We start from the raw sequence: 18003 nt of genomic DNA on the forward strand, positions 1-18003 counted from the left end.
GTCAAGATTTAGAACGATCCTTGCGCATGAATATAACTCACGAGTACCACGCACACCATCGGAGTCGAGAACTTGACAAAGTGGTATATAGTTTATACTGGTACAAGAAAGCTTCTATGTTGAGTGAATCGCCAAGAGAATGCTTGACGCGGAAGGTACTCGGAAAGAATGACAGCAGCAGCAGCAGCTGTTGACCAACATATGCTATATTGATTACATACCAGTCATCCTTCAGCTACAACTTGCACCGTAGAGGATGAAGAATGATAGGTTGGGTGGCCGGAATGCCAAATCAGAAAAATATATTCTGCGTGGATGACAGCTTCCATAATACCAAACCTTTCCGAACGAATTCTACAATTTGTGGTAGTCAACATAAACACCTAATTAACATTGACAAATTCCTTTTGCTTTCCTACAAACTGTAGCACAACTTATGCAAAGCAAAATATAAAAGCAGAAAACAGGGAAAAGGAGCAGCGTGTGGCAGACATCATCCTTTGTCAAGCTACCATCGGTTTTACTCACTGAGCTGCCCAAGGTAATTTAGCAAAAGAAGCATCAGATAAAATTTGCGGGCGTGAAACCAAAGATTATGACTCTCACCGAGGAAATATTGAGCAAATACATCGAATATTATGCATTTTCAGGGAAAACTGTTTGGATAAATTTCAGAAACCGCTGAGAGTAGAACTCAGGGTCTACTGCTGAGATGGAAATAGAATCAAACTGAAGTGATTTGTAGGCATGTTCAATTTTCTTAGTCATGTTATATTCCTGCAGAATGTCGATGATTCCTAGATAAAGAACCACGTCGTAAACTTCATGGATCAACTCCGTCCCGTCATCTCTAGGGATATGCTCTGCCCTTGCAGGCATGTTGACTCCTAGCTGGATTTGGAGCCTGGTAACATTGAAACATCATTAGAATTTAGGGCATCGAACCATCAGATCAACATACTGATGTAAACATATGTGAACCATCGATTTGATGTCAACTGTTGAGGCCACTGTCGGGAAGTGGTGAAGCATAGTCACCACACACACAGGGTAGAGGGCAGCTCACCTTGCTGTGCCTGGAAGAAGCAGATCCACTTCCACAAAACCAGCCGCTGATGCACGCAAACGGCTTCCTCGAATATGAGGACCGACGACAACACTATTTCCATCACTTACACGTGGGACTAAAACAAGGCCTTGTGGGTAGTTGAAAATCTCATCCTCCTGTGTATCTGAAGTGAATATAGTCGAAACAAGAAAAAAATTACCACATAAAAAATGTATTAAGGTATTAACCAGCATAAAACAGATCATTACTTTTTTCCGACAAAAACCATCACTTTTGAGCTGCAAGAAACAAATCCGAAGTCCCTCGACTGGGTTTTATACCAAAAAACAAAAACAAAGCAAATTTGCAGTTGGTTGCATCGATGGGTGCCTTTGAGAAGGATACCCCAAGATGTGTTGAAGTGGTTCACCTTCAGATGTACCCAGGTCTTGTAGATAATAGCTTAGAAAAGCCAATTATAAAATTAACATAAGTGGTTATCATGCTAATTAGAAAGTGCAACAAATGTCTAAAAATGCATGGTTGCATCTTCGGAGTAGTGCACTACCACAAATTAAAAGAAAGGTGCATTTATATGCGCTGCATCTCTTCTGCTTAATTAGAAAGGTGTGTTGTGCAAATGTATGGGCATCACCGTATCAGTAGCAATAATCTACAGTCAATTAGTGTCTGCAAGTCTGTGATAATGTCATATTGATTCCACATATTGGTTCAACTATCAATAGAGTTAATTCAAGATAAAACTTGGATAGTATGGATCAAGGTTTATAGTTTCGAATAATACCACCCGGTACGGGCAATACATACCGGTCCGACAGCATACCGATACGCGGACCGCCTGCTACTAGGCGGAACGTTTAACATCATCCCGTATCAGACGATACAGGGTTATATCGAGCGGTAACGATCGAAATTGCCTAGCACAGCTCGGTAACGGTCGATTTCGACCGTTATCGCTCGGTAACAGTGCTTCAACGGTCAAATTGATCGTTGGAGCTCTTTCTCAAAAGTTTTTAAACTCATATTCTCCCCTATTTCATTCCATTTCACTCTCATACTCTCATAAACTATCTCAGACTCTTTTTTTTCTCACATTTGCACTCTCCTAAACTCTACAAAACAATGATTTATGAATTGAATTGAGGTTAATTTGGGAAGATTAAGATGAAGCTTTGACATTCACTAATACATGCCTTAGGAGCCGCCTCGAACAAATGTGATTCATGACAATCAACCTACGATCATCATCACATTGATACACTGATATCATACGGTATATCAATACACTATGTCGTGGGATCAATTTCACGATTGGATCCAACAAACATATCATATTGATATGCAGATATATAGGATCGAAAACCTCGATCTACCACTTGTGGAGGCTCATCGTTTGTTTTGGTGGTAGAATCAACAATCAGGTATATCTACACATGTGATTATTTAATTCATTTGAATTTTAAAGTTTATATTGTAACAAACAAGGTCTTTAATTTCGAATAATACCGCCTGCATCGGGCGGTACGTACCGGTCCGTCAGCAAACTGGTACACAGATCGCCCGCTACCGAACAGTATTTTATATATATAAATAAATAAATAAATAAATATATATATATATATATATATATATAAAAATCTACGACGTTGCCTCTCTTCTCCCCACACGGGGCGACGTCGTTGAGGCAAATCGCAGATTTTTTTTTTACTTGTATATATAAAAAATAATTAATTAATTAATTAATTAATTAATTATATATATATATATATATATATAAAGGCGACGTCACACTTTTTTTTTTACCTTTATATATAAATATATAAATATAAATAAAATATTATATATATATATAGGCAATGTTGCCTTGTTTTTCTATGACGTCGCCCCACCTAGGGAGAAGAGAGGTGACGCCACCTCGCGTGGGGGAGAAGATTCGACGACATCGTCGAAAATATTTTTTTTTTACTTTATATATATATATATACTGAACGAGTATACTGCTCGGTATATAGTATCGTATCATACTAACCGAATCCCGAAACTCCGGTACAGTAAGATATTTCAATCCTTAGTAACAAAATAATCTAACAATTCAAATGATTTTTCTGTAAATATTTCAATATTTATAGAAGGACAATTCATAACAGACCGAAATACGAACCTTGCATAATGCTATTCCTCAAAGTCTGAAAAAGATATGTGATACTATTCTTACCTAATTTACATTGATTTTGCTAAACTTAACTATATTTATTTCTAACTTAAAAACCCTATCCTAACTTTTTTTAAATTTTCAGGTATTTTCAGAGGATTTTACAACTAAATTTGTTGAATCTAGGATTTTGATGATGAAATCAATTTATGAAGTTATGATCTAATCGGCGTTTGAGTAACGTAGGACTATCTTCGATCATGAAAAGACAAATCGATAGAAGTAGGAAGAATTAGACGTTGGGTCGAAATAAAACATGTTAGAAGATTGGACGTCGGGCTAGAGGACTAGTTGACGTGCCGAAAGGACCTCGTGCTATGAGTTCGGGCATTAGGTCAGAAGAATCGAACATTACACCAAGGAGATCGGATGTTGCGGGAGGTCAACATGTCAATTGGGCAATAAGTCAAAGGAGAGGACGTCCACATTTGGATACAAAGTCAGTCTGTCATCATGTCATCACCTTAAGCTAGAAGTAATCAAGCATGTCAGTTTTGAGATCATAACATTTCCTTTTCGCTATTAGTTACTAGCATTTTAACCACAAACTACTTTATCAAGTTTCACTCATATTATCAATATCTATCATGCTTTTGCATGCAAAACTGCTTAGAGATGAACAATGTCCCCATACTTGGAACAAGTAGCAATATCTATCATACTTTTGGCACTTCAATTAACTTTCTTCACGTAAATTGATAATTACTTTTAACAAGGCAATTTAATTCCTAGCAAGAAAAGTATTATCACCTTCTTCTGGTCGAGCAGTCAATCCATCTGCTGTCACATTTTGATGAAAAGATACATAGGATTGTAAGTGCCGTGGAGCTCTATAATGCACACCTAGTAATAGACTGTAATCCATTATGCGCTGAGTCTCCAAGAATTTGCTGTCAATTTCAATTTGTCTGCAAAAACCATTATAAGAGTACAAGAAAGATTTGAATAATCTAAACAGACCAAAGGTTTTAGATAAATTATAATAGGAAATGAAGATATGATACACCCAATGAATTGATAGTAAATCTCATCAGTTAATATAAAATATTGGTGAAATACTTTCATGAAGATGCTTAAGTTGAGGCATAGTTAAATTGTAATGTATTTATGTTCAAAATAACTGGACATGGGGTTTAATTACAAAGCTGAATTTCCTAGAACCATGAGGTTTACGTATAACATGTGTGGTGCATCTACTGGATCACTATTGTAACTATACCTTCTGCCAACTTTATAGACCCAACACTTCTCAAATATATTCTGCCACTGGTAATATTCAAGTCACTAGGAAGAAGACACATTTGGATACAAAGTCAACAATATGATAACAATTTCAGATCTCACAGACACAAATCCTTGTGATGCAATATCTGAAAAATCAAATTTAGCATAAAAGTTTCTAGTCCAATTAAACTATGATGCTCTCAATGGCATGTTACTCTATCTGCTTGCTGATCTTTATCTAGCCATTTTGGTATATGACTAATTTTCAGCTATATGCTTGGTCAATGCTGCAGATTTGCAGCATTTGCATTTTTGCATCCATATTTTCTATACTTCATTGTTAGAGCAACTTTTGCCCCCACATATTGCCTATTAGAGAATACAATAAAAGGTGAAATAAACAAGCTTCTTTCATGAAAAACCTATTACATCCCTTGAGATCTAATTCAACCACCAGGTACACCATTTTTTTCCTACAAAATTTAATCATTTTCCAAGAACAGATTTCTATGGTCTTATCAATTCAAAGAATACATTATATCATCTGAAGCATCTACCATTCACTTGTACGATCACTTTTAAGTTCTGATAATAACACAGAATATGCATCGCAATCAGAAATAGCTTGCAAACTTCAGGCACTGGTTCTCATGGGCTATTCTCAACTAAAGCTAACAATGTTTCACTCAAGGAGGATCTAGATGGAATGCACACTGGTTTCTTTTTCAAGAAGCCTTCATGGTTGCATATCCTCAAATGAATTATTAACTAATAGGAATTTGTATATTACTTAAGTTTTTCAAGTTACTGCTCAACAAGATAATAGTTGATGTTATAATTATTTGGGGTCAACAATCTTGAACTTTTTCTGGTATTGAGCTCTGTACAAAGCAATATCTAAAATTTCAAGTTACTCTGGGCACTAAAACTTTCTAGCAACCATGTATAATGATAAGCAGTTTATGTGGACATATACCCACAATTGATAACTGAGAAAGCATATGAGGTGTTGAATTTATGATATTATAAAATACACATTTGCAATCAATAAGCTACCAAATTTGAATATGAAGGGGTCTTTAGGTAAAGAATCCAAATAATCCAACTAGGGCAATGAACACATCAGAATGCCTATTTCCTTCCTTTTCTTACAAACTATGTAAGACATTGATTATTACTTGTGGGAAAGCAAAAAAAGAACGAGGAACTTAAAAGCAGCATAATATTGGTAAGAATATATATTTTTTACTTGAGTAAAGCATCTCTCCAAGAAGGTTCCAAATAAAAGCAGTAATCTAGATCCAAGTCTTTAAGGGTTGTGTTCTCATCTATTTCAACATTATCAGTTGACCGCCCCAAGGATGATCCTTTCAAATCAAATCTACGGTGAATTCTCAATTCTGTGCAAAACATGTTTCCCATTACAACGAACCGGAACTGCAAATAGAAAGAGACAAGATCAACATCTAAGAACTTGACTAGACTGCTTAAAAGAAATGACAGAATATGGATAACAAGAGACAATTGTGTGAAAGTAATAATATGACCATGGTGCTTGTTACCTTTTGCCCACTAGAAGGTTTAACCCTGTGAAGGCCAAAAAATTTAGTGATGAGTGTATTTTCATAAGTACGCACATGATGGTAATAGTTGGGAAGCATTCGCAACAAGACCTACATAAATTACAACACTAGTCAAACTATATTGTATATGATTTTGGCTAAATTAATAATAACTAAAAACTCATTGATTCCTCAAGCTTATCTGTAAGGAAATTGACAACTGATAGCTGAAAGACAACCCCATCCCACAAATTTGGCAGATAATTCCAAAATAATAGAATGACCATAACAGATACATGATTCTAGTTATCTCAAATATTCCATGAAAAGGTAGATAAACAAAAGATAATATTGTATAAAATAAAAAATAATTGCCCATGAAGATAGCATTGGGTGCAAAAAAAAGAAAGAAAAAAAGACATGCTGAGAATCAAGAAAAAATATCCCTTAAATATACGATAGGGTGCAGAAAATAAAACTATATTAAAATAATTTGAGTTAAGCAACTAGTTAACAAACATAGAATTGAGAAGAATATTTGATTTCTTAAAGCTGGGATGCTATTAGTTGCAAAGAAGTTCCAGATGTACATTTAAACAGTGACTTCAGCACCTACGAAAAGACAAGGGCAAAAGTAAAACCATTTACCAACTTATAGGTTCATTGATTTTAATCTTGGAAAAGTTAACATAAAATGATGGAATATTGTACATGCTTAATATAGCCAAGAAAATCATATTTAGAACCATGCCCAGCAGCATTTTCAATTTATTGTTACAACATTTGACAAGAAGAGAAGTTTTAAGGTGAACACAAATTAATAGTTTGTTTACTTCAAAATTTGTTTCCATGTTCGTCTTTCTTCAATCCCTGAAACATTGATCTATATCCAATTTGAAGAGAGAAATACCTTAACCTCAGATTTGCGGAGGGTCTTAATCATGAACCGATCATCCTGAGAAAGAAAGAAGATACTACCACTCTTCCCTGGAGAAGAAAGCTCTCTCAGTGCAGCACTACCACATATTGACATCATATAATCTGCAGCATCAATCTTGAACATCTCCCGTAAATTTCTGCAATTAAAACATGTAATGATCATGCATAAAAAAATATGACTACATATGAAGGAGACTTCCATATATATTTATTAGGTGTATTTTTTATGAAAGAACACTAAAAACAAAGATTTAGTAGACTGAAACAACATGCCTTGTCCATGTTCTACATTTATATTCCACTCAAGACTATTGTGGAATGCACAAATAATGGATGACTGCAACCAGAAAACTTCGACATAGAATTTTAAAAAGAGGTTGAAATTAGTATACAGCCGACATTAAGATCCTGTAGTTCCAAATTGAGCCTTGCAACATACTCAGTTACACAATTCAAAAGGTTATAATATGTATACATATGTATATAGAAATCCAAGGAATCAAACAGTGCTATCAAACAGCATAAGATAGCAGCAGCATTTTGTAACTTTAGTTTATTCTTTGTTTTCTCATTTTATTTCACTTCTTCCTTGTCCTTTTTCTTCGGTCTCCTTCCTCCTCTAGGAACCCCGTGATACAATCAAGAAATTGGCTAGAGTTGTATCAGGTTTGGCCAATAATGACCTAAATCAAGAATTTCAGCAGACCTCGCTGAGAAATAATGATTTTATTGTTATTATTCAATATGAGCAGAAAGAACGCCAGAATCACTGAAACTCAGAGATACAATCTGAAACTGAAAAATTAGTGTAAGTGGAAACAATGAAATGAACACAAATGCCCTAACTTAAGATATGAGAGAAATTTCTGACATTCCCTGTGATGTCACCAACTCAACAATTTAGTGGGGCAGCACCTGGATGGTAGAAGGCCTTAGTCCTTAGTACTAGGTAGTTGGAGTTCTGTATATGCCACCGGGCTTCCTAGATTATGATTATCGCAGGTTCTTGAATATGTTCAGTCTTTTACATGTGCAACTCAAGGTGGTACAGGGCAGAGATGATGCACAGTTGGTCCAACCACACTGGTTTCTGTAGTGATGAGGGCAACCTACCCCACTTGGCAGTAAACAAATCTGTGCTTCCATTATTGACTTATATGATCAAAGCGAGAAAGGGTGCTAGAGTAAGCATAATCTTGTAAATTTTCAACTACAGTTGCAATCCATTTCAAAGCATTCTCTTTTGTGCCTTTCCAGAAAACTACAAAAAGAATAGGTTTCAAAGACCTAGAAAAGTCAAACCAGAAAATTGAATATCTGCCATAATTCCAGCACATGAAAAGTTGCTATTACATACCTGAACACCATTGGACAATAGTCTTTCCATTTAAAATCTTCTGCACGATGAGGAGGTGTGAGCTGTGAACCTTCTTTTGGAAAGTTCATCCAAAAGCTTGCTCTAGGCCCAAAGTCTGAGGCACGAACTTCACGTCTTTGTATTGGTGTAATTTTTCCTACAGTATACCTGGGCATTAAAAACATGTCTGTTGAGAGTCCAAACCTTCTGAAATTCAGTTTCCAAAACAAATGTTTACAGAATACACCGCTACAATAGAATGCTAGTGAACAAATGTGTGTACAAATTTTCTACTCAATATTTGATAATAAATCTAAAATCCTTTTCTATTCAATATTCATTTACTTGAATTTTCAAGCCAGAAACATAATCATCACATACTACAAAAGGAGAAGCAATTAATGGCTTTGGCATTAAATTTTTGCTTGTGTCAGAGACTTGTAGCTTTTGTTAGAAACGAGCTTAAGAAAAAGGCTGAAATAGACGATGCTCTCTGCTTCATTAAGGTTGCAATAAGAAGGGAACAGTAGCAATACCAATTAGCAGGATGTGCCAATCTCTATTTACAGGACACATTGATTAAGCACATCTGCAAATTACTGATAACATTGATTATGCCAAAAGCATGCCCTACATTCAAATAATTTGGATATGTAAATATTATGCGTGTAGTCAATTGTCATACTCATTATGCAGTAGCAAACCTTTCTAATAGGAACCCCATTCGAGTGTCAAGAATTAAATTGTCCAGGCACCAATTTCGTCTACATCAAGCATATATCTGACTGCCTCAACTTGACAAGTTTTTTGAACTTTGCCAAGATCAAAGAAGGGACTCATAAACAAAAAAAAAGGAAAATAACACAACCCTGTTGGTGCATATTTAACTTCAATGTACATTGTTTCAAAATATAGATCAATTAGATATCTCTAATATAAAAAGAGTCAATACGATAAACAAATATAATGTGCATGAACATTATAATCAGCATGGAGAAAACCAGTGATGAATGCTGAAATGAAACCAAGACAGTAATCATCAATAAAAATGCAACAAGTACTTGCTAAAGCACAGTCAAGAAAGAAAATGAGAAGTCAGTGCAACGTGGAATAAATATTATTTCAAAAAATAAATATTCATGAATCTAAAATCTCAGAAATCTTTATTTTACCTGATTCCAAGCTGAAGGCTGAGCATTAGATCATAACTCCTATGTCCTTTTATTATTGCCTCGCCTGGCTTTTTTATTTCCTTCATCAGTCTCTTTTGACGTCTCTTTGCTTTTCTAGGTGACATTAAAAAGCTGTTGCTGATTACTACCTCACTAATTAAAACTCCTTGCATGTACTCCCTCTCAAGGATTGGAACATTTGTATCAACTGCTTTTTCATCACTCTCTGCAACAGATTCTAGTGTCATATCATGTCCAATAACTTTTTCTATAGCAACCTCGAGACTCCACCGCCGCTCCAATGACACATGTTTGGCCCGAGACTGCTCAAAATTTATCAGGTGTCCTTTGGGAACACTTATAGTTGGAACGTTACCTGATTCTCGAGTTTCACCGACCTTCATATTTCCCATATCAACAGATGAAGCATGAAGGATGCGTGAGCCATGGTTTTGTCTCTTGAAATCAGGTAACAGGCCTCGCTTTCTTAAAGCATTAAGATAAAGTTCTTGTCCAGCTGGAATTTTGCTTCCATGTGGATAGAAGAATCCTTTTCCATCCTTCAAACCTCTGGTCCATGTTCCAACATAGCAGCCACTATCAACCCAAGTATAGACTCCAAAACCATGCATCATTCCATCCAACCAATTACCTTCATACGAGTCACCATTTTTCCAAGTAAAAGTACCCTTCCCAGACATTTTTCCTCCTTTCATGTTACCAATATACATGTTTTCATTAGCCCAAGCATACTTACCATGGCCTTCTATCACTCCCTGGATCCAAGATCCTTCAAAGATATCTCCATTAGGATATGTTTGATATCCCAGACCATGTCTGAGATTTAACTTCCACCGTCCCTTGTAGGTCAAGTTGTCTGGTCCACTGTAGGTGCCATTCCCATGCATGTATCCACCAGAAAATTCTCCATCATAAACAGCTCCTGAAGACCACATGATTTTTCCATGCCCATGCCTCATCCCTCTCCTCCACTCGCCCTCGTAAGTACAACCATTGGACCAAACATATTTCCCTGATCCCTCTGGCACGTTACCCAGTAATGTGCCACAATACTTGTCCCCACTGGGAAGTGTAACCTCAGTAACCCTAAAGCTAACATACGAACTAGAGGCAAGAGTATCCTGACTATTGAACAGATGGACTGAGAGGCCTTTGTCATCAATGCAACCAGTGTCATGCGATGATCCTCTGCAACAAGAAAGTCTCTCCACATCATCAACATGCGCCCCAGGGAGTGACATGCATAACTTACAAAAAGGATTTAATCCCTCAGCGGAAGGAAATCTTCAGCTGCAACAATGTAGCAAAAAAGGAAACATTAAAATGCCATAAAGAATTTCCTGGTGGCCTAGGCAAATACTAACTTCCTAGAAGCATATTCTAAGGTACAGGAAATTTTTGAATCCCTGAAGCATATTCTAATAAATTCCATAACCTTAGATGAAGGTCAACAAAAGAGAAAAGCTAAGAGGCTGCACCAAGGGCTTACCTATTCAGTTACATTTACAAGTCATAGATCCAGATGCAAGTTTAAATGTGCCTGTTACAAACCCATCCCTTGATGATGTCATCTCACATATAATTTGGCTCCTTCAAATACAGCTTCGGTGTGATCCAACTTGCTTCTTTTGCATTGTAGTATACCTAAACTCTCATTTACATCTAATTGGTATATTACTAGTAGTGGGCATCCAAATCATGTTTTGCTTTTCAGATTCCCATAGTTCTATTTCAAAATTAATAAAAGATATGTTGCTTAAGTAATGTTGTATTTTCTAAACGAAAAACGATAGAAACAAGTTGCAACAAGCAAAGTGCATATATGAATATAAATCACTTGATAGACACATCATGAACTTACATCAGGTAATCTCTTCAGAAATCTCATCATATAAATTCATGGAAGAATCTTACAGAAACAAAACTAATAATAATAGTTGAATAGTTACACAGCTTGCAAACATCGCATATCACTGAACCATCCATGCAAAACATATTAGAACTATTACACCTTTCATCCCTTTTCAGGTATGTAGTAAGAAAAATGAGAGACAATTTATCATGTGGACTTAGTTATTATGAAGTATAGGACACTTTGCCAGAGAACTAGACATTCCATTAAAAGAACCAGAAGTACAAGATTTCGGAATTATATCAATTTTATTATATGGCTTATCCAATGCTCAAAAGCATTCAAAAAAAATCCAGAAACAAAAGATCGTAATGTCTCAAAACTACACCAATTATTTGGCCAAAGGCACATCATCAAATAAAGACCTAAAACACACTTCCTTGATATCGTTCAACTGATCCAGATTGACGTTGCTTAAACTTTTGTATATTAATAAGCCAACCACCATCTTTTGACTGATGCAACTTAACATAAAGAAAGCATCATCTCCACGAGGTGAATTATTGAAGCCATAAGTCCGTTCTGACCATCAGCAGATTGAGTGGGAAGTAAACTAAGCATCATCGAATTCCAGCTCATATATTGCTTATAAATCAACCTCTGAAGGACCACAAATTCGCAAACTCTTAGCAGCAAAAAACGAAATCTAGGTTAGGAGAAATTTAGCGAACCGGAGGAACTCCGCACGACCAAGATCCAAGATCCATGTTCGCAAAATAACTAAAAATCCAAGTGAAGAACGAGAAGAAGATGCGATGAAAGAGCTAGGCCACGCCCAAGATCAGACCCTCGGAAGAAGGCGAGAAGAGAAATAAATGACCGACAGATCGACAGGTTACCGATTGGACGACGGCCAGTCGATCCAGAGACTCGTCGTGAGGAGGGAGCGAGAGGAAGCGAGACCCCGGAGGGGTGGGCCGTCACCTTGCGGTGGTGGTTTGGTACCGCCGCCTCTGTTTCTCTCTCTCTGTCTGGAGTGGAGACTTTGTGTCCGTTTTGGTGGGTCGTTTGCCGTTTTCTCATGGTGGAGATGGGTTTTCGACTTTAAAAAAGGAGGGGAGGGGTGGGGGGTGGGGGGCGGGGGAAGGTAAACGAGAATGGGTTACGTCGATCGACGGTGGGTGGTGGCGGAGGATTCGGAGCAGCAGCGGGTTATCGAGGGGCGGGGTTCACCCCGGTTGTTACCCATCGCTGGATGGTCGGGTGGACGGTGGCCCCAGCGGCGGGTCCCACACTGAGTCCTGCACACCATGGAGAAGGGGGCCGTTGGGCCCCGCGACTCGCAAATGGGAAACTGTTAACGCCATCACCCGTGTGGCGTGGCCTCATCAATGGGTCCCACTGGGCCCGCTCTACGCGATAAGAGTTATGGTGGGCCCGCTACATGTAAATCGTAACTGAAATCATGGTGACAGTTATCACTCCACCCGCGTCGCTTACACGCTCGCTCATCCACCTCTGTGCCCAGTAATAGGGAGGTCCCACAAGTGGGTTCTCCGCATCGCTCTTCAAACGTCACCCGCATCCTTTGCGCCGTCCAGTGCGGCCTGATCGATGGGTCCCGCAAAGCCCAGTCGTCAAGGCAGTGGGGCCCACGACTCGCCGAAAAAATACGACGACACGTCCGCACCCACGGGCGTCGTTCACACGCTCGCCCATCCACCTCCGCGTGTGCCCGTCGCTGTGGTCCCGCACGGCCCCACCCGGAGCACAACCCACCGGCGGACGCTCGGATCACCCTTCATCTCGCGGAAACTCCGATCCCTTGCAACTTAATTTCAACGGTCAAGATCTATCATTATCATCCTGTCGACGTCATTAACGTGTTTCTACGTCGCCCCCATCTCATTCAAAACGACTATTCGCTCATCAAATTTGCACTACTAAAGATATAAAGTTAGCATAGAAAAGGAAGAGAACTAAGTAATCCGAGAATGACAATTTTTATATCACGTGAGGATGATAGACTCATTATTTTTCTTGTATCTCAACCTTGTACTAATTTTTCCCTAACAGAAATCACTGTCTTTTTTATGAGATAGAATTGCATGGATTTTAATGGATGAAGACACTTCACCTTCAAGCATAATATGTGTTCATATTATATACATATACATATATATTATACATATATGTATACATATATATATATATACATATATACATATACACATATACATATACATATACATATACATATATATATATATATACATATATATATATATATATATATATGAGAGAGAGAGAGAGAGAGAGAGAGAGAGAGAGAGAGAGAGAGAGAGTGTGTGGCTTGTTTGACCAATATGTATATTGATGTTGACATATTATTTGAAGTGATGCGGATCAAGTACAACACTTCAATATAATAAATAATCTTTCTTATCTCTATTTTATATCTATCTCACATTCAATTCCTAATGGATTATCTTATGATCAGATTTGAAATATATCTCCATAGATAGAAAAGATAGTGACTTAAATCAAATTTAAATTTAATAGTTTTATGATTTATATAAGATGAAATTCATAATTATAAGGTGAGAAGATAATGACATCTCAACACCCTTAAATCTTGGGATAGAATTTTGGAATAATATTCAAGATTGGATGATGGCACTATCTTATAGTCAATATCACGGGGACACTCGAGAGTGAGAACTTTATTTATGATGAATTAGCTCATCTGGTGTTTTGTCGTGTACGATCCCACGACGTGATTTGAAGGAATGAAAGTGATAGCTTATTCACTCATTCGTTTGTTCATTATAGGTTTTGGAGAGGATAATCTTTTATGAGCAAATAGTATAAAGATATTATAATTTTATTTATTCTGGGTTTTTAATGTATCCAATCAATTTAAATGATATTTGAGTTTAGATTGAGTTACTTGATTGATATCATATTAGTTGTCATGATAATGATGTTTAATACCAACCCTAATGAACAAATAAGATCAACAAGGAAGATTGGACATCAGCTTTAAAAGTAGGGGATGAACGAAGGTTAAAGAAGATTACATCCCGTTTGCACACCATGTAATCAACCAATAACAAATGGAAGAATTTATTCCCACCAAAGGAAAAAAGTAAGATTGGTGATTATAAAATGATGAATGGGGGTAGATATATTGTTCCAATGGCCAACCATTCTTTGAGGACTCTTTTGTCCTCTTCACTCCAACAACTTTTTATCTCATCGGAATATGATGCTTATGTATCTACTCATCTTTTTGTTTGAATAATATTGATCTGAACAATGCAAATTATGCCACCAATTTTTACGTCAAAGTTTATGTTTTTATTTCTGAAAGATGAATATGAAACCAAAAAGGATTTTAGATAAAGGTGAAATCTTCACTTGAATTGATTTCAACTAATGAGGAAAGCAACAAAAAAAAAAAAAACAAGGAAAAAAGAAAACATGTTTTCTACATACGGTGAATAGTGTATTGGGTTCATTATCATTTATCTTCTTATGATTCTCAAATTTGATGTGATTTAACTTCAACACCCCTTAAAATTAGAATACACATGTCACATGAAATTTATGAGTTGCAATTTGATTTGAAGATGAGAAGTTCATGTTTATGTTCTTAGTTTGTTGCTTCTCATCTCAAAAGATAAAAATGGAATATAAGAGTAAGGAGAGATAAGATGTAAGTTGGACAATTGTGACTTGGATGCATTATTGTTTATTAGCATATTTGATATATTATTAATTAAATAAAATTTATGTGGTTCAAATTGATAGAGATGTCACGTGTTTGGTTCGATAATACCACTTAAGAGTCTTACCTAAAAGGAAAATCATGTATGACATTTCTTAAGTTAACTTTTATGGATTTTAAATGTAATATCCATAAAAACTTTGTGTCACTAAAATAAGAAGAATTTAAGATGGACATAAGGAGGTTTGACATATAGGCAGGCATTCTGATGATATTTAATGCATGTCTAATCCACCTGTTAATGACATGCTTGTCCTACGGGATGACGACTTGATGCCCACATGGTAGTCTATTCAAACGAAATAATAACTACAACTACGGGGACCCCCCGACGATAATGTGATATGTTACTTCATAATTATAATATTCGATGATGTGATCAGTGTACCATCTCATAATCTAACGATGATTGTACGATTCATAAAATTATTTTTGATATTCTTTATCTCAACTCAATAGTTGTCTTTGACACATTATAAAAATAAAAAAATAAAAAAATCTAAAGTATATCAATTAAAACCTCTAAAAAAATTATAGCTCCATTTATTTTTCAATCATCTGAATCCACCGCTAACTTAAAAGCAAGTTTTTATCCGACACACACCCAATATAAGTTATTATCTTCCTAATATCTCGATGATTATGGAAGTAGTAGATTTCGATTGAATACAATAATATAAATTTTAAATTATTATTAATAAGATAAAATACAAGAGATAAATTAATAGGGAGGGAGGAAGAAATTAATACATGCATAACATGTTTGAGTGAGAAGGTGGTATCGATGGATCCATTGGATATATGAATGATGATGGTATTGACTTGTCTCCTCCACCTTTTCTTTTTCCGCTCTGCTTACAAAAAGGAAACATGTGTATGTATTCCAAAGACATCTTGCCTTCTTTTGAACGGTGACCTCGTTATCATCTATCGGCTCTCGATCATGACTTACGTTTCATGATTCCATGGAGATCGGTGCCGCCCTTCGTATTTAATTTAATTGTTGGATCCACGTGCGTAGTGGAGTGTAAGATAATTATAGGGAATGATATTGCACAAATATTAGTATCTAAATTGGAAGATTAACGAAGATATTGTTCAATAGATATAAAAATATATAGAGGTAAAAGATATTATTTATAGAATAAATAAAAACATTATTAGATATCTTTGAGATTAAAAAAAATTATAAGATGATTGTTAGATCAATAATATGTTATGAATATTAATATCGGATAGTTAAAAAATATTATATATAAACTTATGTTACGAAGGTGTTTACTGACTTAGCTAATTAAATACTTTGATAATTTATTGCCAAGTCTTGACCTAACTAATAAAAAAAAATACTTATGTTACTAAGATGAGATAGTTGAATGGATATATGAAAAGAAAAAAAAAATATTGATGAACAATTAGATATTATTGTTCGATAAAAGATAAAATGAGAAAGAATCATTTAGAATAATACGAGCAAGGGTTAAATTATTACCGTTAGTAGTATAAAGAGAGTAAAAAAAGACCTAAAGAAATTTTAATAAAAATTATAAATATTCTTAATTTAACTAAGCATCTAATATTTTTTTAGATCTCAAATGATGACCAAAGATTCATATGGTCATCCTCGAATAATCAAATTACCGTTAATGAATATAAACAGAAAGAGCCAGCAAATATTTTTATATTCCATGAGGAATTCAAATAAGGAAAATTGTGTAGGGTTTATATAAAAGAGTGTAGTTGAGTTAAATAACTCTCATAATTTGATGTCACATGATAAATAAATTAACTTTTTATTTCCTTTATCTTAGTCTAACACTACGATAACTTCTAAATTGGATGGCCATTAAATTTATTATCTTAAAATACAATTATTATTAAATCTAATATTTTATAACGTGGGGATCAAATCATAGATGGATCGACTTATTAAGCATATGCTTGAAAAGGAGAAAACAACGAAGAAGACAAAGTCGTCGGCAGAGGTCGGTGGCCGGAAATTGATATTTTTGGCACCGTCTCTTTCTCGTTGCGTCATCAACACAGCATTGTGTGCAAAAAGGTGTTTGTCTTCTCCTCCTCGAAAAGGGAACGCAGTGCAGCTTGTGGACGTCGGTGAAGACGGAGCTGAGGGGGGCAATGTTGTCCACCACATCTTGCCGGCTGACGCCGACCGCCGGTCCGCCTTTGTCTGCCGCACGTCATTGTAGGGGCACAATTACGTACATCAAACTACTCCTTTGGTGTCATTGATAAGTCCTCCACTGATATCATTTTTGACAATTCGATTACGTGTGAGAGAAAATGTTAAAGCTCTTATCTTCATCGATAGAAATATATATATATATATATATATATACAAATAACTAAGGATAAGAAGTAAAATATTCTCTTAGGTTCATCGATCTTACGTCTACTCTCAACCGCTCTAAATCTACCGGAGAAAATCCTAATATAACTCAAAAGTATTATTTTTTCTTATATGTATTTATAGGACAAATAATTCTTAATATACAAAGAAATCTTTTTATATTTAATTTTTTTAATTTTTTTTAAATAATAAAACATATCAATCCTAACATTATATAATAGATTAAGATGAATCTTTTGAGTTGATGAGAGTATAAGCAAGACAAGAGAGCTGAGAAAAGATGTGGATAAGATCTCTTACTCAGATAAAAATATGAACTAATATGTGTCGAATATGAAATCCCAATAAAAGATAGCATAAAGAAATGGAAGAATTCATGACTTGACTGTTTGACGTGTGGTGATTTTTTTTGTTTTGGGATCAAAAGCATGCCT

At 35.8% G+C, this 18003-nt stretch overlaps 1 protein-coding gene across 1 annotated transcript; it reads right to left on the minus strand.

Annotated features, from left to right (window-relative positions):
* Positions 1-581: 581 nt before the first annotated feature.
* LOC103972981 (phosphatidylinositol 4-phosphate 5-kinase 9) lies at positions 582-12509 on the minus strand. Its single transcript, XM_009387408.3, has 9 exons — positions 12308-12509; positions 9536-10846; positions 8364-8531; positions 6978-7143; positions 6068-6178; positions 5755-5942; positions 4032-4189; positions 1067-1232; positions 582-904 (listed from the first exon to the last, which is right to left on the minus strand). The coding sequence occupies exons 2-9, from the start codon at positions 10795-10797 to the stop codon at positions 637-639; spliced, it is 2487 nt and encodes an 828-aa protein (XP_009385683.1). The 5' UTR covers positions 10798-10846; positions 12308-12509; the 3' UTR covers positions 582-636.
* Between the last annotated feature and the right edge of the window lie 5494 nt (positions 12510-18003).

Source organism: Musa acuminata, chromosome BXJ2-4, assembly GCF_036884655.1.
Source record: "Musa acuminata AAA Group cultivar baxijiao chromosome BXJ2-4, Cavendish_Baxijiao_AAA, whole genome shotgun sequence".
NCBI lineage: Eukaryota > Viridiplantae > Streptophyta > Magnoliopsida > Zingiberales > Musaceae > Musa > Musa acuminata.

What these genes read in the sequence shown, in the direction of transcription:
- LOC103972981 (XM_009387408.3), bottom strand. Translation starts at nt 10,797, where the DNA reads ATGTCACTCCCTGGGGCGCATGTTGATGATGTGGAGAGACTTTCTTGT. An exon ending in TATTGTCCAATGGTGTTCAG is followed by an intron (nt 7,144 to 8,363) that starts GTATGTAATAGC and finishes TTTTAATTGCAG; the next exon opens with AAATTTACGGGAGATGTTCA. An exon ending in GACTGCTCGACCAGAAGAAG is followed by an intron (nt 1,233 to 4,031) that starts GTGATAATACTT and finishes TATTCACTTCAG; the next exon opens with ATACACAGGAGGATGAGATT.